Source organism: Narcine bancroftii, chromosome 9 (assembly GCF_036971445.1).
Source record: "Narcine bancroftii isolate sNarBan1 chromosome 9, sNarBan1.hap1, whole genome shotgun sequence".
In the NCBI taxonomy this organism is placed as follows: Eukaryota; Metazoa; Chordata; class Chondrichthyes; order Torpediniformes; family Narcinidae; genus Narcine; species Narcine bancroftii.
This window is the reverse complement of record NC_091477.1, coordinates 53,183,174-53,198,625: the sequence shown is the minus strand read 5'-3', so window position 1 is coordinate 53,198,625 and position 15,452 is coordinate 53,183,174. Positions and strand designations below refer to the sequence as shown.

Below are 15,452 nucleotides of genomic sequence, written 5' to 3'. Positions count from 1 at the left end.
TTCTGAAAGATACATGCTCTTTAAAGAACATAAAGCAGGCAATCCAGCGAGCAGTGTAAGTAGCAGGCTGACTGTCGAGATGAACGGGATGAGCCAGCTGTTGGAACATTTTCCAGAAATACAATGGAGCACAGTCATTGGGAATGCGCTGAAGTTGAGATTGCCCTGTTTCCATCAGAATCAGCGAGCTTTTTGAATTGCTTATTTAAAAAGAAAATTATTTCCTTCGATACTCGTCCCCCAGGTAATAAACTCATTGCAATTTTAGCTTTTATGGGAAGGTAATGGAAAAAAATCTGGAAGATATTTTGTATAAATGCACATAAATTGTGCCTGCAACGTAAATAAGTGGAAAGAAAAGAGAATGGCATTTATATGGGTGAGAGGGATTGCAGAGGTAAATGACAAATAGCAGTTTTTACAAAGGAAATGCGTCTGTTTGTAGGTTGGCATGACAACAGCCACTTGACTCCAGTCATTATCATCTCCCCCCTCTCCCTCCTCCCCAACCAACCCCCTCCCTCCATCCCCAACCTTCCTCCCGACTGAACCTAGTGAAAGACGTCTGACTGTGAAGCAGAGAGGTTTAAATATTTTGAATGTAGCATTCAACACTCTGAACACAAGTATCAGTGAAAAGCAAAATGTGTGTATCTGAGGATTTTTGTGTCAGTTATTTTTCCGATCGGATGCAAAAGGAACATATTTCCAGCTGTCTATTCAGTAGTAAGAATTGAGGGGGGGAGGTGTGGGGGGCTTTTCTGTACTGTGCAGCATGAAGGGCAAAATTTGATGGGTTTTTTTTTAGGAGTTGCAATTAAAAGTGAGTACGTAGCTCATCAATTTAAAATATTCTTCAGATATCAAAAGGGTTAAAATGTGCACTGCTCAACTGGCTGGGTTTTTTTCTGTACGTGTACTCACAGAGATCTGTGCCTCGTTAACTTTTCCTTACCTTTTCCCCTCACCTTTCCGCAGACGGCTTCACTCCAACAGTCTGAACTGCAACTGTCACTTAGCCTGGCTCTCTGACTGGTTACGCCAAAGACGTCCCATCGGTCAATATGCCCAGTGTGTGGGCCCTTCTCATCTGAGAGGCCTTTACGTCGCTGATGTTTCAAAGAAGGAATTTGTCTGCAGTGGTAAGAAATCCTACTATGGGGATTAAGAAGCTTGGTATTTTAAACAGTGAGCACCATTCCTTCGCACAGTGAGTCATGCATAATGAGATAACTTGGACTTGAATCTTTAATTATTTATTTTTCCAAAAATAATTTATCACTATTTCAAACAACATTCCCAGAACTGTAAGATTTGTTTCGGATCTTCTGTTTCGGTGGAAAGGATTCAGTTTTTGATTGTTAGACTCCGCGCTTTGTCAAGTACAGGGGCCTTGCGTTGGGATTTGAAGAATTTTATCATTTTGTCCAAAAGAACAAAGACAGTTCGAATAAAACACAAATGAAAGTGGAAACAGCTGGAAATGCATAACGGGTCACGTGGTATCTGTAGAGGGAGAAAAATGAGTTGGGTTAATGACTCAGTATGAGATACGTTGTTGTGTCTCGCCTTGCTCTGGCTCTCCTCTCGGAGGGCAAGTGCCTCCTTATGACCATGTCTCAGCCTTCCTGGAGCCAAAGTAGGAGTAGGGTGATGATCATGTGTCATCTTGGGAACTGAATGGAGTGAAATTGAAATGAGAGGATTCTTGCATTTGTCAGTCCAGTCAGAGATTCAAATCCAGGTTTGAAGGGATAGCTGACGGCCATGATTCCAGTGGGAATAAATTAGGTGATTGAAATGGTCTCTCATAAGATAGAGAGGGTACAGAAAAGATTTATTAAAATGTTGCCTGGATTGCAGTATATAGAATATGGAGAAAGATTGAGTTGATTGGGTCTTCATTCATTGGAGTATAGAAGGTTGAGGGGGGATTTGATAGAGGTATATAAAATTATGAGGGGACTAGATAGAGTAGATGTGAATAAGCTCTTCCACTTGAGGGTAAGGGAAATTGGAATGAAGGGTCATAAGTTAAGGGTTAGGGGGCAAAACTTTAGAAGTAACATAAGAGGAAGCTTCTTCACTCAGAGTGGTGGCTGAGTGGAATGAACTTCCAGAAGAGGTAGTTGCAGCAGGGTCAATGTTGTCATTTAAGAGGAGGTTGGATGAGTACATAGATATGAGGGGATTGGAGGGTTATGGGTAGGGAGCAGGTAGGTGGGACTAGTGGAGTTCACTTAAATCGGTGCAAACTAGAAGGGCCGAGATGGCCTGTTTCCGTACCATAATTTTTATATGGTTATAAGACTGGGTCTCCATCGCACATTTGGAAATTGAGCTTATATCAGTTTTGCATTATTCTTTCCTCTGCTGGTTCTACCAATCCTTGAGTAAAATAAGTTGGTGGATTATCTGCCCTGCACCTTAGTTGATATCCCATATTAGTGACAGCTATAAATCTTCCTCGCCTGGTCAACCTCTCTGCCAATTCGGGCATGAATATTTTCTCTGAGACACTGCTGCATCAAAATCCTGAATCCCCTAACAATTAGAGGACCCCCCCCCCCCCAATGCCTTCTCAAAGCCACTTAGGGATGCCCAATAAATGGTAGCCTGGTCATGATTTGCATGAGCAAAGAATTCAGTTGGTCATTCCAATGATGTAAAAGCACAACAATTCTCAGGAATGATTGCAAATGAAAGGTTCACAGTGAAGAGCCAGTAGGTAAACAGCAAAATTTGGACATTTCCCATAGTTATTTTGTATAAAGTGAGAATGGGTCCATTATGCTTTTACAAGCTTCCCCTTGTTGACAATTATCTCTGGACTATAAATCTTGGAAAATAAATGCAGAGTCATAATGTACTGATAATGGCCTTTTGAGGAGTCTTTGAGGTTACCTCCTGTTGATGTTTGTGCAGGCTGGTCTAACAAATTGTAAAAGTCAATTTAAAGCTCTTAATTTCAATAAGAGTCTGTAGGCTGAGGCATTCGAAAGTGTGCTGCTGTTCTCAGTATGATGTGCTTGTAGATAATTTTCTTTCAAAGGCAATTGCATCCCTTTGTGGGTGGACTCACAACATTTGGGAAATAGAACTACCCCCTTCTGATCCTGTTGCAGTGTTAACATCAGTCACACTTTTGGGATAACTTCACTCTTCGATGTATGGCTCCTTTGGGATAACATTAGGACCACAGGCCAACTGGACCCCCATCATGTTGCTGATCCACTTCTGTCGACCCCACATCTCCAATCCCCGATCCCTCCCATGAATTCTCAATCGTGATCTCATGACACAAGCTCCGATCTTTCACCATGCTACCTTGCAGCACCACCCCAACATCCAACCTAGCTGTCCCCATCCCTGTCTTCACACTGGATGGGGTGGTGTAGAGGTAACAGGATAACCTAGATTTTAATCACAAGGCATGTCTCACTCCTCAAGGATCCTATTTCTGATCAAATGCACTTGTGGTCCTCTCCAAACTCCACCTCTCTTAATTCCCATCTGGAAACAGCCCCAATCCTAGGCTTGCCAGGTTTTCCTCTATAGTGGCTTTGGAACATAAACATCAATGGGAGGAGTAGATCAGGTGAACTCATTTTGTCCAGGGTAGGAGAATCAGCAGCCAGAGGACATCGGTTTAGGGTGAGGGGGTAGAGGTGTAACTGGAACCTGAGGGGTAACTTTTTTAGACAGAGAGTGGTAGGTGTATGAAATGTGCTGCCAGAGTCAAGTACTATTGCAATGTTGAAGAGAGCAATATGGGCCAAATACAGGCAGGTAGCATTGGCAAGTTGGGCCGAAGGGCCCGTTTCCACATTCTGTGAGTCCATGGCTCTCTAGCAGTAGCAGTAAGGCTATCAATGAAGCAACCATGTGCTCTTAATGGTCCAGGCTGGGCTCAAAGATTCAACAAATTATGATGAGCCATTGGTGGATTGTTGAAATTGGAGGTGATGACCAAGCAGCTCAGTTCCTTTCTGATTTAGTTGACATTTGAATTATGCCTACTTGAATATTTGAGGTTGATAGGTCAACCTCTCCAATGCACCAATTCACCAATGCACCATTGGTGGATAAGGTTGTTATCAGAATACTGCATTCTGTTAATGTCTGCAAGATAACAATATATTCAAAGCTGGAATAAATAAATCTTTAAAAAGTTCTAAGGTTCCTTTAAGTCTTTAGATTAATCTTATGAAAATAATCTCGATTTCATGGTAATTGAGAGTTACAGTACGTAGAAGAGCCAGTACATTGTGTAGACTGAGATCTGATCAACCCGCTCCTTCTCCAAGCTCTTCAATTCTTATATCTGATGGGTTTTTTTTGTCAAGTGGGCAGCACTTTGGACTGAAGGCAATTCCATGAGTGTTTGGTGAAAAAAACAAATAAATGGACGTCATAAAGAAGTTGGCAAATTCGTTGAATGCTGAAATGTTTATTGCCATGTAGACTGAATTGAAGTGAAAAGTTTTGTTTTCCAGGCGTATCAACTCAGAACAGCAGTTAGTCAATAATGAGACAAAAATACTGGGCATAGTGTTGTAGTAAGTGTTAGAGTAGTGAAATAAGAGGGTAGAACAATTGCAGTGCATGTAAGATAAGGATCTGCTAGAGACACCTCAAACCATTTCATTGATCTCATGATTAATGGCTGGTGGTCTCATGGACTGGATAAGAAGCATTAAGGTTGAGTCTGATGTTCTCATTGGATGAGAGGGTTCATGATTTAATTCTGGTGGACTTGGAGGAGATGTTTTAGATTTAACTATAGTTAGATGAAACATTTCAGGGGCTCATGATGCTATGGGATTGGATAAGATGCTCTGTTGCCTCGGTCTGGATGGGACTGGAAGAAGTCATGTTTGCATCAGGTTGGGTAAAATAAAAAGAAATGACATAGTTGGGCCATGGATATTGAGCAATTTAGCAAAGAGGGAATATTCATCTGTTGGAAATCTACATCTCCCAGAAGTAGGCACGTTCAAAGATGAAGCACAAAGCTTTATGGGCACTGAAACCACAGAGCAAATCATGTGGGTCCCCCATAACTCCAACCCTCCCCATTTAAAAAAATCTGAAACATTTGAAGCAATACATTAAGCAATATAATTGGTCTGAAATGACATTTCTGATAATTATGGAAGATCAATTGAAAGTAAATAATTTCCATCTATCATTAAGACTTTCAACTAAGATTTCAATGAAATAGACCTTCTGGTGGCAGAAGAATGTAATTAAATAAAAGGGTTGTCTTTGTGCAAAAATGTCCCATGTGATTCAAAATTTGGAGTCACAAATAGGAACTGGAGCAACTTGTACTGTAAAAACAATTTTTACTGGAGTACAATTTTTACTCTCACTGGAGCCATGTCTGTCGGATATTCATAGTCTGCATTTAATTAGGATAAATAATTACAGATTCCCAGGATGAAGTTGGATTTATCCTGTTTCAATAATTGAAGAAGTAATTGGATTTTTAATTACTGTCTGCTTTCTGCTCCACTTTCTTTTCGGTTTAAAAAAAACAGCGCTTAAGCTGAAAAGATGAGGAGGCCATTCATTCATATTCTTTCCATTTGTTTCTAGTGTCCCTGCTGTAAATAACGTAAAGTGTAGCTGTGGAATTAGATTACTTACTCGTTTCTGTGGTAACCTGTGGACTGAGGATCACATTTTGCACAGTTTGTGCAGGGCACCAGCTGGTCACAAAGATTCTGGCTTTTGCAATCAATCAGATTAGCTTTTAGTGCATCTTTGGGTAAGCAATTATTATTACTGGCACAGCTCTGCTTTCTTCGTGGTTTTGGCTTCCCATTTTGATTCTTCGTGACAGTAGCACGCTCTTTTTTTAAAAAGTTATTTAAATCTAAATGTCAATCTTAAATTTAGACATACAGCATGGTAACAGGCCCTTCTGGCCCACATAACCATGCTACCCCAATTAGCTACAGCCCCGGTAATTGTTTTTGAAGGGTGGAGGAAACCGGGACCCCCAGAAGAAACCCATGCAGACATGGGGTGGGGGGAGGGAGGGGAATGTATAATGTCAGCAACAGATTCGAACCCAGGTCGCTGGTGCTGTAATAGTGCTGTGCTAACTGCTACGCTTACCGTGCTGCTATCGTCTCAACTGCTACATAAATACTAAATACTAAATAAATTTGAAGTCTTTGCATCTCTGAATCATCAGCAAAAGTGTGAGGTTTTCAGATGGAAAACGAGCTACACAAGTAGGCATTGCTGTAACCATCGCTATAATCAGGAGAGACGGCCTTTCCCACTCAGGGATAGAACGGGAATCCATTCACTGACAGAAGACAAGTTAGCAGGGCGAAGGAAAGACGACTGGCGTGGGATCCCCATGGAGGAAGCAGCATTGTTGATTATTTAGATTTACTTTGGATTCAGCCAATGCTCAGCACACTGCAGTAAGTGAAGCCCGGCCACACTGTGCAAATAAAGCTTGCCCCACTCTCATGACCAAATGGAAGTATCCAACATCAACAAAAGGTCTGCAGGGTGGGACAGAGCATCAGCAAGGGTGTTTCCCTTCCTCCACCAATCATTAAAATTGTTAATGAAACTTGAGCATTCATCTAACGTGACCGAGGGTGGATAATGTGTCGTTCCTCGTGCAGTCAAATTTAAATTCTGATGAATGTCCCTTGAATTTCTTAAATTTCTGTGGTTGGATAAATTTCCACACTGATGCAAACATATTCCTTACCACCTTTATTTCACCTCTGGCTCTAAACTTTATTAAATCAAAAAGGTAATCTTTTAATTCATCCATATTCTACTGATGGAATTCAACTGAGTTGTCACTTCAATTACCAAGTCTACAGAACAAATAGGATACAGGCCGTGAGGCCATGATCTGTCAAGTGCCCAGGATCTTGGCTCTGTGACTCCATGAAGAACATGGTTATAAGAGGGTCTGCAATGAGATGTTGGAGGAGCTCAGCAGGTCAGGCAGAAAAGATCAGTTAATGTTTCAGGTAACCTTTGGTCTTGATGCTGCCAGGTCCACTGTGTTCCTTTAGCTTTTCCTGTTTCAATTCCACACACCATCCCCAGACTGACATGTCTATCCATGGCCCATTGCATTGTGAAACTGGGGCTACTTACAAATTTGAGGGACAGCACCAAATATTCCATCTGGATACCCTCCAACCAGATGGCATTAATTCTTTAACCATGTTTTCTTACAGCTCCTCACCCTGTTCCCTTCCCTCTCCTATCACCTCCACTTTTTTTCTCTTCTAACTCATTTGTTAGCTTGTGCTCCTCTCCTGTCCCTTCCTCCTCTCCCCTCTGCCTTTTTGCACACCTATCTGTATTTGCTTATACCTGATGAAGGATCTAGGTTTGAAACGTTGGAATGCAACAAAATCTGCAGACTCTGTGATGGTAGTGTTATGAGCAGAGAGGACCCCAAACCCCAGCAGCAGTAGATATTCATCAAGACAAATGACTACTTAAACAAACGTTGCTTTTAATTATCTTTAAACATGAAAACAGAATCATACATTCACTTATCACTATTGACTTAACTAACCTAACTTAACCCCCTTCTAATTCTAAGCTCACGTGTATGAAATGTGTGTGTAAATTCAGAAAAGTTCTTTGATTCACAGTCCAATCTCACTTCTCATTCCTCCAAGTTCATTGGTTGCCGTGCATAGAATTTAACTTGTATAAAGTTCACCAGACTTTGTGCTCGAAAGGTAAATGGTTACCGCTCAGGAAGGCTCTTGTTGGTTTTCAGAGAGATTTGTTGTATGCTGAACACCCATAACTGATTCCTTTTATCAATCAGCCACTCCAGTGTCTTGCAGAAGAAACTTGCACCCTCAGGGTTCTCCAGATGATAACCTCTCACTGTCAGGTCATCACCGATTTCCTTTTTGTTTCCCTTATTTCAAGTGAAATATTAGACAACCAGTCCTTTCCTCTTGTATGAATGACAATGGCTTTGACTAGGCTGAACTAAGCATTCACAACTAATCTTCCCAATGGGGTTTTCCACAAGCTTGCCAGCTTGTCCTGTTCCAGTCCCAGTTGCTGCTGCTGACTGTAAAACTTCAGAACTGATCTCTCTCTCAGAGAGAAAACCTGTTTCACTCTCTCTGCTTGCAAAACCACATAACCCTCCTAGAACAGCAAGTTCCCCTCCAGACAGTTCATAGCTCCAACAAGTTATTTCATCTGTTGCCTTTTTGTATAACAACAATCCATTAGTGAAGTCTCTTGGGCACTCTCCCAAAGCTTTTAAAAAGGCTCTGGGTGCCAATATGTCTAGCATTAGCAGAGCTCCAGTATTTTAAATAAGATCTGTTTTAAAGTGTTTGTATGTGACCTACACTAACAAACCTACCCCAATTTCTCTCCCAAAAACATGTCTATATACAAAACAAACACAACATAATCTGTCACAGTAGTAAAAATACAAAAACGCTGGAGGAACTCAGCAGATAACATAGCAACCATAGGAGGTAAAGGAATATACTGAGCATTTCGGGCCTAAGCCCTCCTATGGACTCAGCATGACCTGCAAGTTCTTCCAGCATTTTTTGTGTGTTTACTGAAACATTTACTTCCTATAGATGTTGCGTGGCTTGCCAAGTTTCACCAGCACCTTCGTGTAGTTCACTCAACCCCAGCATCTTCAGACTTTCCTGCTTAACCTTATTCCTCCAGCTTCTCTTTTTTTCTCTCTCAGAATTCCAGTATCTGCAATTTTTTGTTTTGTTTCTCATTTCTTGATATTTAAAAAAAGGCCCTGGGAAAGATCAGGACAATGGACTTGATGTAGGATGCCTTTGTCAAAATAGACTTATCTCCTCAAAACTGTTCACTGAGTGTTCTACTGGTAACAGGGGAAATCAGCAAGTCTTCAAGCAGTAAGACACCGTGGTTGAAGTAAAAACACTATGCTGGAGAAACTCAGCAGGTCAAGCAGTGTCCTTTATATGTTGATAGTCCTTCAATTCATAGAGGACACGCTGTTGTGCAGTGATCTGAGATGAATTGCACAACAGAAACCTGTGTGTGATGGGGTTTTAAAAGGAACAGCCGTTGTACACAGAAGGGACCTTGACCCAGTGGTGTGGACAACCATTGTGACTGGAGACCTCCTTTTGCTGCAGTGGATGACCAGGACGCCTTGTCGAGCTCTTAGCGCTCCACAATGCCCACTGGGCCTGCCTTCTTAACTGGCCAGGATCAAATTTCACATGCTGGGATAGACTGACCCTCCTACTTCACCTCCTACCCTCACCTGGTTTATCCCTAAGGCCGAGACAGTTTACCAGGGTGTTGCCGCTGCGTGTGCTACAGCTACTTGGAGCCACAGGTGAGAGCTGAGTACCAGGTGGGCACGAAAGGTGGATGAACCACCTGAAAAGGGCACGGCAAGCCCTTCACCGTCCTCCCCACCAGAGATGCTATACCCATGACACCCCAGGCATCCCCTTTATATGGCAAAGATTAAAATACACAACCAACTTTTTGGGCTTAACGCCTTCATCAAGGCATGGAAAAGTATCCGATTTTAAAAAGGTAAAGGGGGGGATAGGTGGAGAAGGGAGAGAGGGCACAGCAGCAAGCAGAGGGAAGAGGGATGGCTCGGTGAGTAGATAGGAGAGGGGGTGGAAACCTGAGGGAAAGATGTAGGGGGAAGGAAAGGGAGGGAGAATGGAGAGATGGAGAGCAAGTTAGCAAAAACCAGAGATGTCGATGTTAATGAGAGTGCCCAGACTGAAAAGTAGGTGTTGTTCCTCCAATTTATGGGTGGTCTTGGTGGGATAGTACATGGGGCCATGGATAGACATGTAAGTTTGGGAGTGGGACGCAGAACTGAAATGGTTGGCCTCTGGGAGTTCCCTGTCACTGGTGTGGCCAGAGAGAAGGTGCTCAGCGAAGCAATCCCCGGTCTGCGTCCAGCACACCATAACTTCCGCCAAGTTCTGGGGCCCTCCCATCAGTAATAACACCACAGAACTGCGTATAACTGGGAAAAGTCCGGTGTAAGTCATGGGGAGCAGAGCTAGAAAGAATGGGCGGAGTGTTTTGGGGTTTTTGAAGAGAAATTATGTAGTGAGTGGGTAAGGGAAAGGGTGATACTCAGGTTAATGGGAGTAAGTGACAAAGGGTGGAACAGGATAAAAGTGGTATTGATCACTTAGGTTGGGCAATCACCTGATATGTCAACAACTTGGAAATGTCCCAGTCGAACTTTCCTTGAAGATTTTGTCTATTGAGTTTGTTTTTTTAATTTTTTTTTTATTCTCCATTGACACAATACCTCCATCACTGAGATATTCCCCTGGCGGTACATTCATAAATAAACATTGGCGAGCCTGCATTAAATAGAATTCATGGAGCATCTAGCACAATGAGACTGTGGATGATCCATTGTCGAGGGACCTCATTCTAATCAGTCCTCAGCTGTCTTAAGTTGACGTATTCAGGCAGAAGTTCAAAAGATACTATAATGGCATTATGAATGAATGTGCAGATGGAGGGTCAATTATTACGAGTTCTCAGCTGTCTCTGTTAGCTGATTCAGAACAAGACAGCACAGAAGCACACTGGAAAACCTTGGAACCTAGCCATCAAAAGCAAGTGAATAGTTTCAAGGTTTCTAGTGTTTTTTTTGTTTTATCTCTCTGCCTCACTATTAATTTTGTACCAGTTTTTTTTTAACACCTTTGACAATGAAAGCATACCATAAGTGGAACATTTCATAAACAAACATAACATAAAGCATTCCAGAACAGTACAGGCCCTTTGGCTCACAATGTTGTGCTGACCTACATAAATCTACTCAGCTGTCTAAACCTTCCCTAACTCATTCACATAACCCTCTATTTTTCTTACATCCACGTGCCTATCCAAGAATCTTTTGAATGCCCCGATTGTACCAACCTCACCACCATCCCTGGCAATGCATCCCAGACACCCTCTACACTCTGTGTTTAAAAAAAACATCCCTTATATCTCCCTGAGATTTTCCTCCCCTCACTTTAAACAGATGTCCTCTGGAAAATATGACACTTTCCAAATATAACATCACAAAATAATGTAAGTCTACTGATTAAGTGTTTAATTCATCAGTGATGGTGGCTCACTCTGTTCTGGTATCTCACTTAGGGACCCAATGGCCTTGCACATCATTAAGAATCACAATTGAAACCCACTCTTTGCCCAACTTAAATGCACACTTTATTTTATTCTTCATCAAGGAAGATCAATAAAAGTGATTTCTTTCTTCTCAAAATGAAGGATACTGAGGTTAACTTCTGGTCTTGTACCAAGGGAAAATTCACTGTGGCATATAAACCTGCCAGCACATCTTTGGGATGTGGGAAGAACCCACACATTCACAGGGAGAACATGCAACTCCACACTGACAGCACCTAAGATCTGGATAAAATCTGGATCCCTGAATCTGTGAGGACAGCAGCACTTATATCATGACTGTGCTCTCCAACCTTTTACCTCAAAGTAACTCAGTGTAAGTTGCTGAATGAACCATGAATTAGTTAGCATGCTCCGCCTACACTAAAATTTAAGGTCCAAAATTAGCATCTTCTTTAAATCTGTAAGGAATTAGTAAGCTCTCCCTGTGTCTGCATGGGGTTTCCCTGGGGGCTCTGGTTTCCTTCTAAATGAACCAGGGTTGTAGGTTAATTGGGTGTAAATTGGGTGCCTCGGCATCATGGGCCAAAAGAGTCTGTTACCATGCTGTATGTCCAAATTGAAAATCTTATCTGATAACTTCTTCATTTATTTAAATTAAATATAAATACTCATTGGATGAATTTGCTATATTACATTTTGATTGAGTTTTCAGTATAAAGTTGTGTGCTGGTGGACAATTCTACTTTAGTGGGTAAAAGAATAAATTAATGGTTAGTTATATTTGCCTAGTGTGACAGAATATAGATATGTTTTTGGGAAATAAATTGGGGCAGGGTTCGTTAGTGTAGGTCACATTCAAACACTTTAAAACAGATCTTATTTAAAATACTGGAGCTCTGCTAATGGTAGACATGTCAGGGCCTAAGAGCCATTGCAAAGACTTTGGAGAGTGCCCACGAGACTTCACTAATGGATTGTTGTTATACAAAAAGGGAACAGATGAAAGAGCTTGTCAGAGCCGCATTCTGTCTGGGGGGGAATATTGCTGTTCTAAGACAGTCATGTGGTTTTGCAAGAAGAGAGAGTCAAACAGGCTTTCTCTCTGTGTGTGAGAGAGAGTTACAGTCAGCAGCAGCAACTGGAACTGGAACAGGGCAAGCTGGCAAGCTTGTAGAATACCCCATTTGGAAGATGGGTTGTGAGTGGTTAGTTCAGCCTGGTCAAAGCCTTTGTGGTTCATGCAAGAGGAGAGGACTGGCTGTCTAATATTTCACTTGGAATAAGGGAAACAAAAAGGAACTCTGGGGTGACCTGAAATAAAGAAGTAATCATCTGGAGAACCCTGAGGCGGCAAGTTTCTTCGGCAAGTCACTGAAGTGGCTGATTAAAAGAGATCAGTTGTGGGTGTCCTGGAAACTGACAAGAACCATCCAACCCTTTCAAACACCAAGCCCTGGTGAACTTTATAAATGTTAAATTCTGTGCACAGTATAAGAATTACCTGCAACCAGTGAACTTGGAGGAGTGAGAAAGTGAGATTGGACTGTGAATTGAAGAACTTTTCTGAACTTACACACACATTACACACATGTACGCTTAGAATAAGAAGGGGGTTAATTTGGGTTAGTTAAGTCAATAGTGATAAGTTAAAGTGTGATTCTGTTTTCATGTTTAAAGATAATTAAAAGCAACTTTTGCTTAAGTAACCATTTGTCTTGCTAAATATCCATTGTTGCTGGGTTTTGGGGTCCTCTGGGCTCGTAACACTAGAATGAAAAATGCACAGTGTCACCCGACTAGGAGCAAATGCAAGAGATCCCATGCAAGGGGAGAAGGGAGTGAAACAAGTATTGGAAAAGGCGAGGGAAAGGAAAGGCCTATTCATCAGTTTATTTGTGGAGTTTTATTAATCCCATAAGAATAACCCCCAAAGCCTAAAGGAACAGTTGTTTAAGATAGATTGATATGTGCTGAAAAGGACAAGTTGTAGTTATGCATTTCTGCAGGGAGTCATGTCCTCAGTTAATGAAATGTCAACAAAACTCCTGAGAATTACAAACATGGATTTGTAAAAGCTGCAGCCATTGTGACAGATGGAGCAGGAAACCTAGTGCTTACTTCCTTGAATTCTTCTCTATTCAGTCATCTATGAATAGACAAAAAGCATATAGAACGAATACGCTTACTAAAGGTGGCCTAAGCTCAGGTGGAGTTTATTATTAGTAAATCATGTATCTTATGATGATTAATGAGCTCCATCGTTATCAAGCTACACTCTCAACTTTTCCAATTATTTCCATTATGCGTTAGAACCAGTTTTTATGTAGATTGTCAAGAGATGGTCTGTTTTGGCCCATCGTGGGTTCTAATGAGAAAACCTGCCGCAGTAAAACTCCAACCATCCTCAATCTGATCATTCAGAAACCCAGATGGTTCAGCTGTGGTCCTGCCTCCCTTTGAAATACCAGAGCCTCAGTTTCCATGCTCCCTTTCGCACACTGTTAAACATTACTGTTGGTAAATCTTGGTTGGATAAGGTCTAATGCGACAAGTTCATCTGTGCCTTAGCCCTCTTGGGCTTTGCGTTTGCGAGGGTTATTGCTGACAATGCTATTGCAACAAAAAATGTTAGGGACAGTCAAATTCCAGAAGGAATAGGTAATTGAAGTAACAATGAAAGCTCAATCTAGGTTTGAGTTTGATAAATTGATAAGAGATTTGGATGTGGCCCTTTCGGCTAACTGGATTGAGGGCTACAGAGAGAAAGCAGGATAGGGTACTGAGGTTGCATGGTCAACCATAATCCTATTAAATGAAGGTGCATGCTCAAAGGGCTGAATGGCCTTCTTCAGGGTGATAGATCAGCTCCTTGAGAGGTGTCACGCCATCAACCTTGCGCTCAGTGTTAGCAAAGCCAAAGAGGTGATTGTGGACTTCAGGAGAAGTTAGGGGAACACGACCCCATTCTTGTCGAGGGCTCGGTCATGGAGAGGGTCAAAAACTTTGTATTCCTGGTCGTCAACATCTCCAAGGATCTGTCCTGGAGCCTCCATGTTAAACAAATCACAAAGAAGGCTCATAGCAGCTATACTTCATGAGCTGTTAGAGGAGACTTGATATGTCACTGAAGACTCTCAAAAACATCTACAGGTGTACTGTGGAGACCTTTCTGGCTGGTTGCACCACTGCCTGGTATGGAGGTGCGAACTCTCAGGGCAAGAATAAACTCCAGAGGGTTGTTAACTCAGCCTGCGACATCACAAGCACTAGACCGCTCCTTCAAGGACATCTACAAAGCAGCCTCTATCCTCATAGACCCCCACCACCCAGGCCATGCCTTCTTCACTTCACTACCATTGGAAAAAAGGTACAGGAGCCTAAAGACAAGGACTCAGCAGCACAAGGACAGCTTCTTCCCCGCTCCCATCAGATTCTTGAATAATCAATGAACCAAAGACACTGCCTTCCTTTTTGTGCACTATTTTAAAATTTATTGTTACATTTTGAATGTTTGTAACTATGATGGTAACACAAAACACCCAATTTCATGACTTGTTCATGACAATAAATTCTGATTCTGCTCTTATTTTCTGTGATGCTATATTTGAACCATGGGATCAAATGAACCTTGGGATTCATCTCTTGAATGCCGGTCACTGTTCAAGGTCTGCTCCAACTCACAGGAGGCTCCCTCGGATCTGAATTTTATCATGGACATAAAGATTACTTCTGGGGTGTGAGGGAGGTGCCGGCTTCTCCCAGAATATCCTTGCTCACTAATTCTAATTCTCCTTCTCCACTGACGCTGCTTTGCCTGTTGAATGTTTCCAGAATATTCTGTTTTTATTTCCTGTCTCCAACAGTTCCTCCATTTTGATTTTTGAATTACCTGTTGAGAATCCTTCTGGTAGAGGAACCTTTGTTTTTTTCATATTTCTTTCTGGGTTACATGTTCACAGGGGGCCTCATACCATCTTATAGATGGCTATCTGTCAAGCAAGACATTATAATTATTTCTTCTGTGCTTAAATTTATTAATGAAGGAAAGCGATGCAGAGGGCCTGGTAGTGAGCATCACCAATGGAGTAAGCTTTAGGTTCACCTCCAGGCTTATTACTGTGATCTCTGCAGTAAGTTGATCCAGGAGACCCCTCTAAGTAATTTATCCTGATCTGAGAGTGCTGCATGAAGCAAAGTAGATGGTCCTTTAATAAACCTCAAGCTTTAAAATGAAACCTATACTAGCTTAAAATGCAGTGTAGAAATTGATCACCTGATGTATGAGGGAGTAT

At 41.8% G+C, this 15,452-nt stretch overlaps 1 protein-coding gene across 3 annotated transcripts in view; it reads left to right on the top strand.

Moving 5' to 3' along the window:
* Positions 1–15,452, top strand: part of LOC138743649 (slit homolog 3 protein-like) — a 726,007-nt gene that overhangs the window by 522,985 nt on the left and 187,570 nt on the right. For all 3 annotated transcript variants that reach the window (XM_069899177.1, XM_069899179.1, XM_069899178.1), the window contains one exon: positions 979–1,142. In XM_069899177.1, coding sequence (XP_069755278.1) covers positions 979–1,142 — 164 coding nt within the window. The remainder of the gene's footprint in view (positions 1–978; positions 1,143–15,452) is intronic.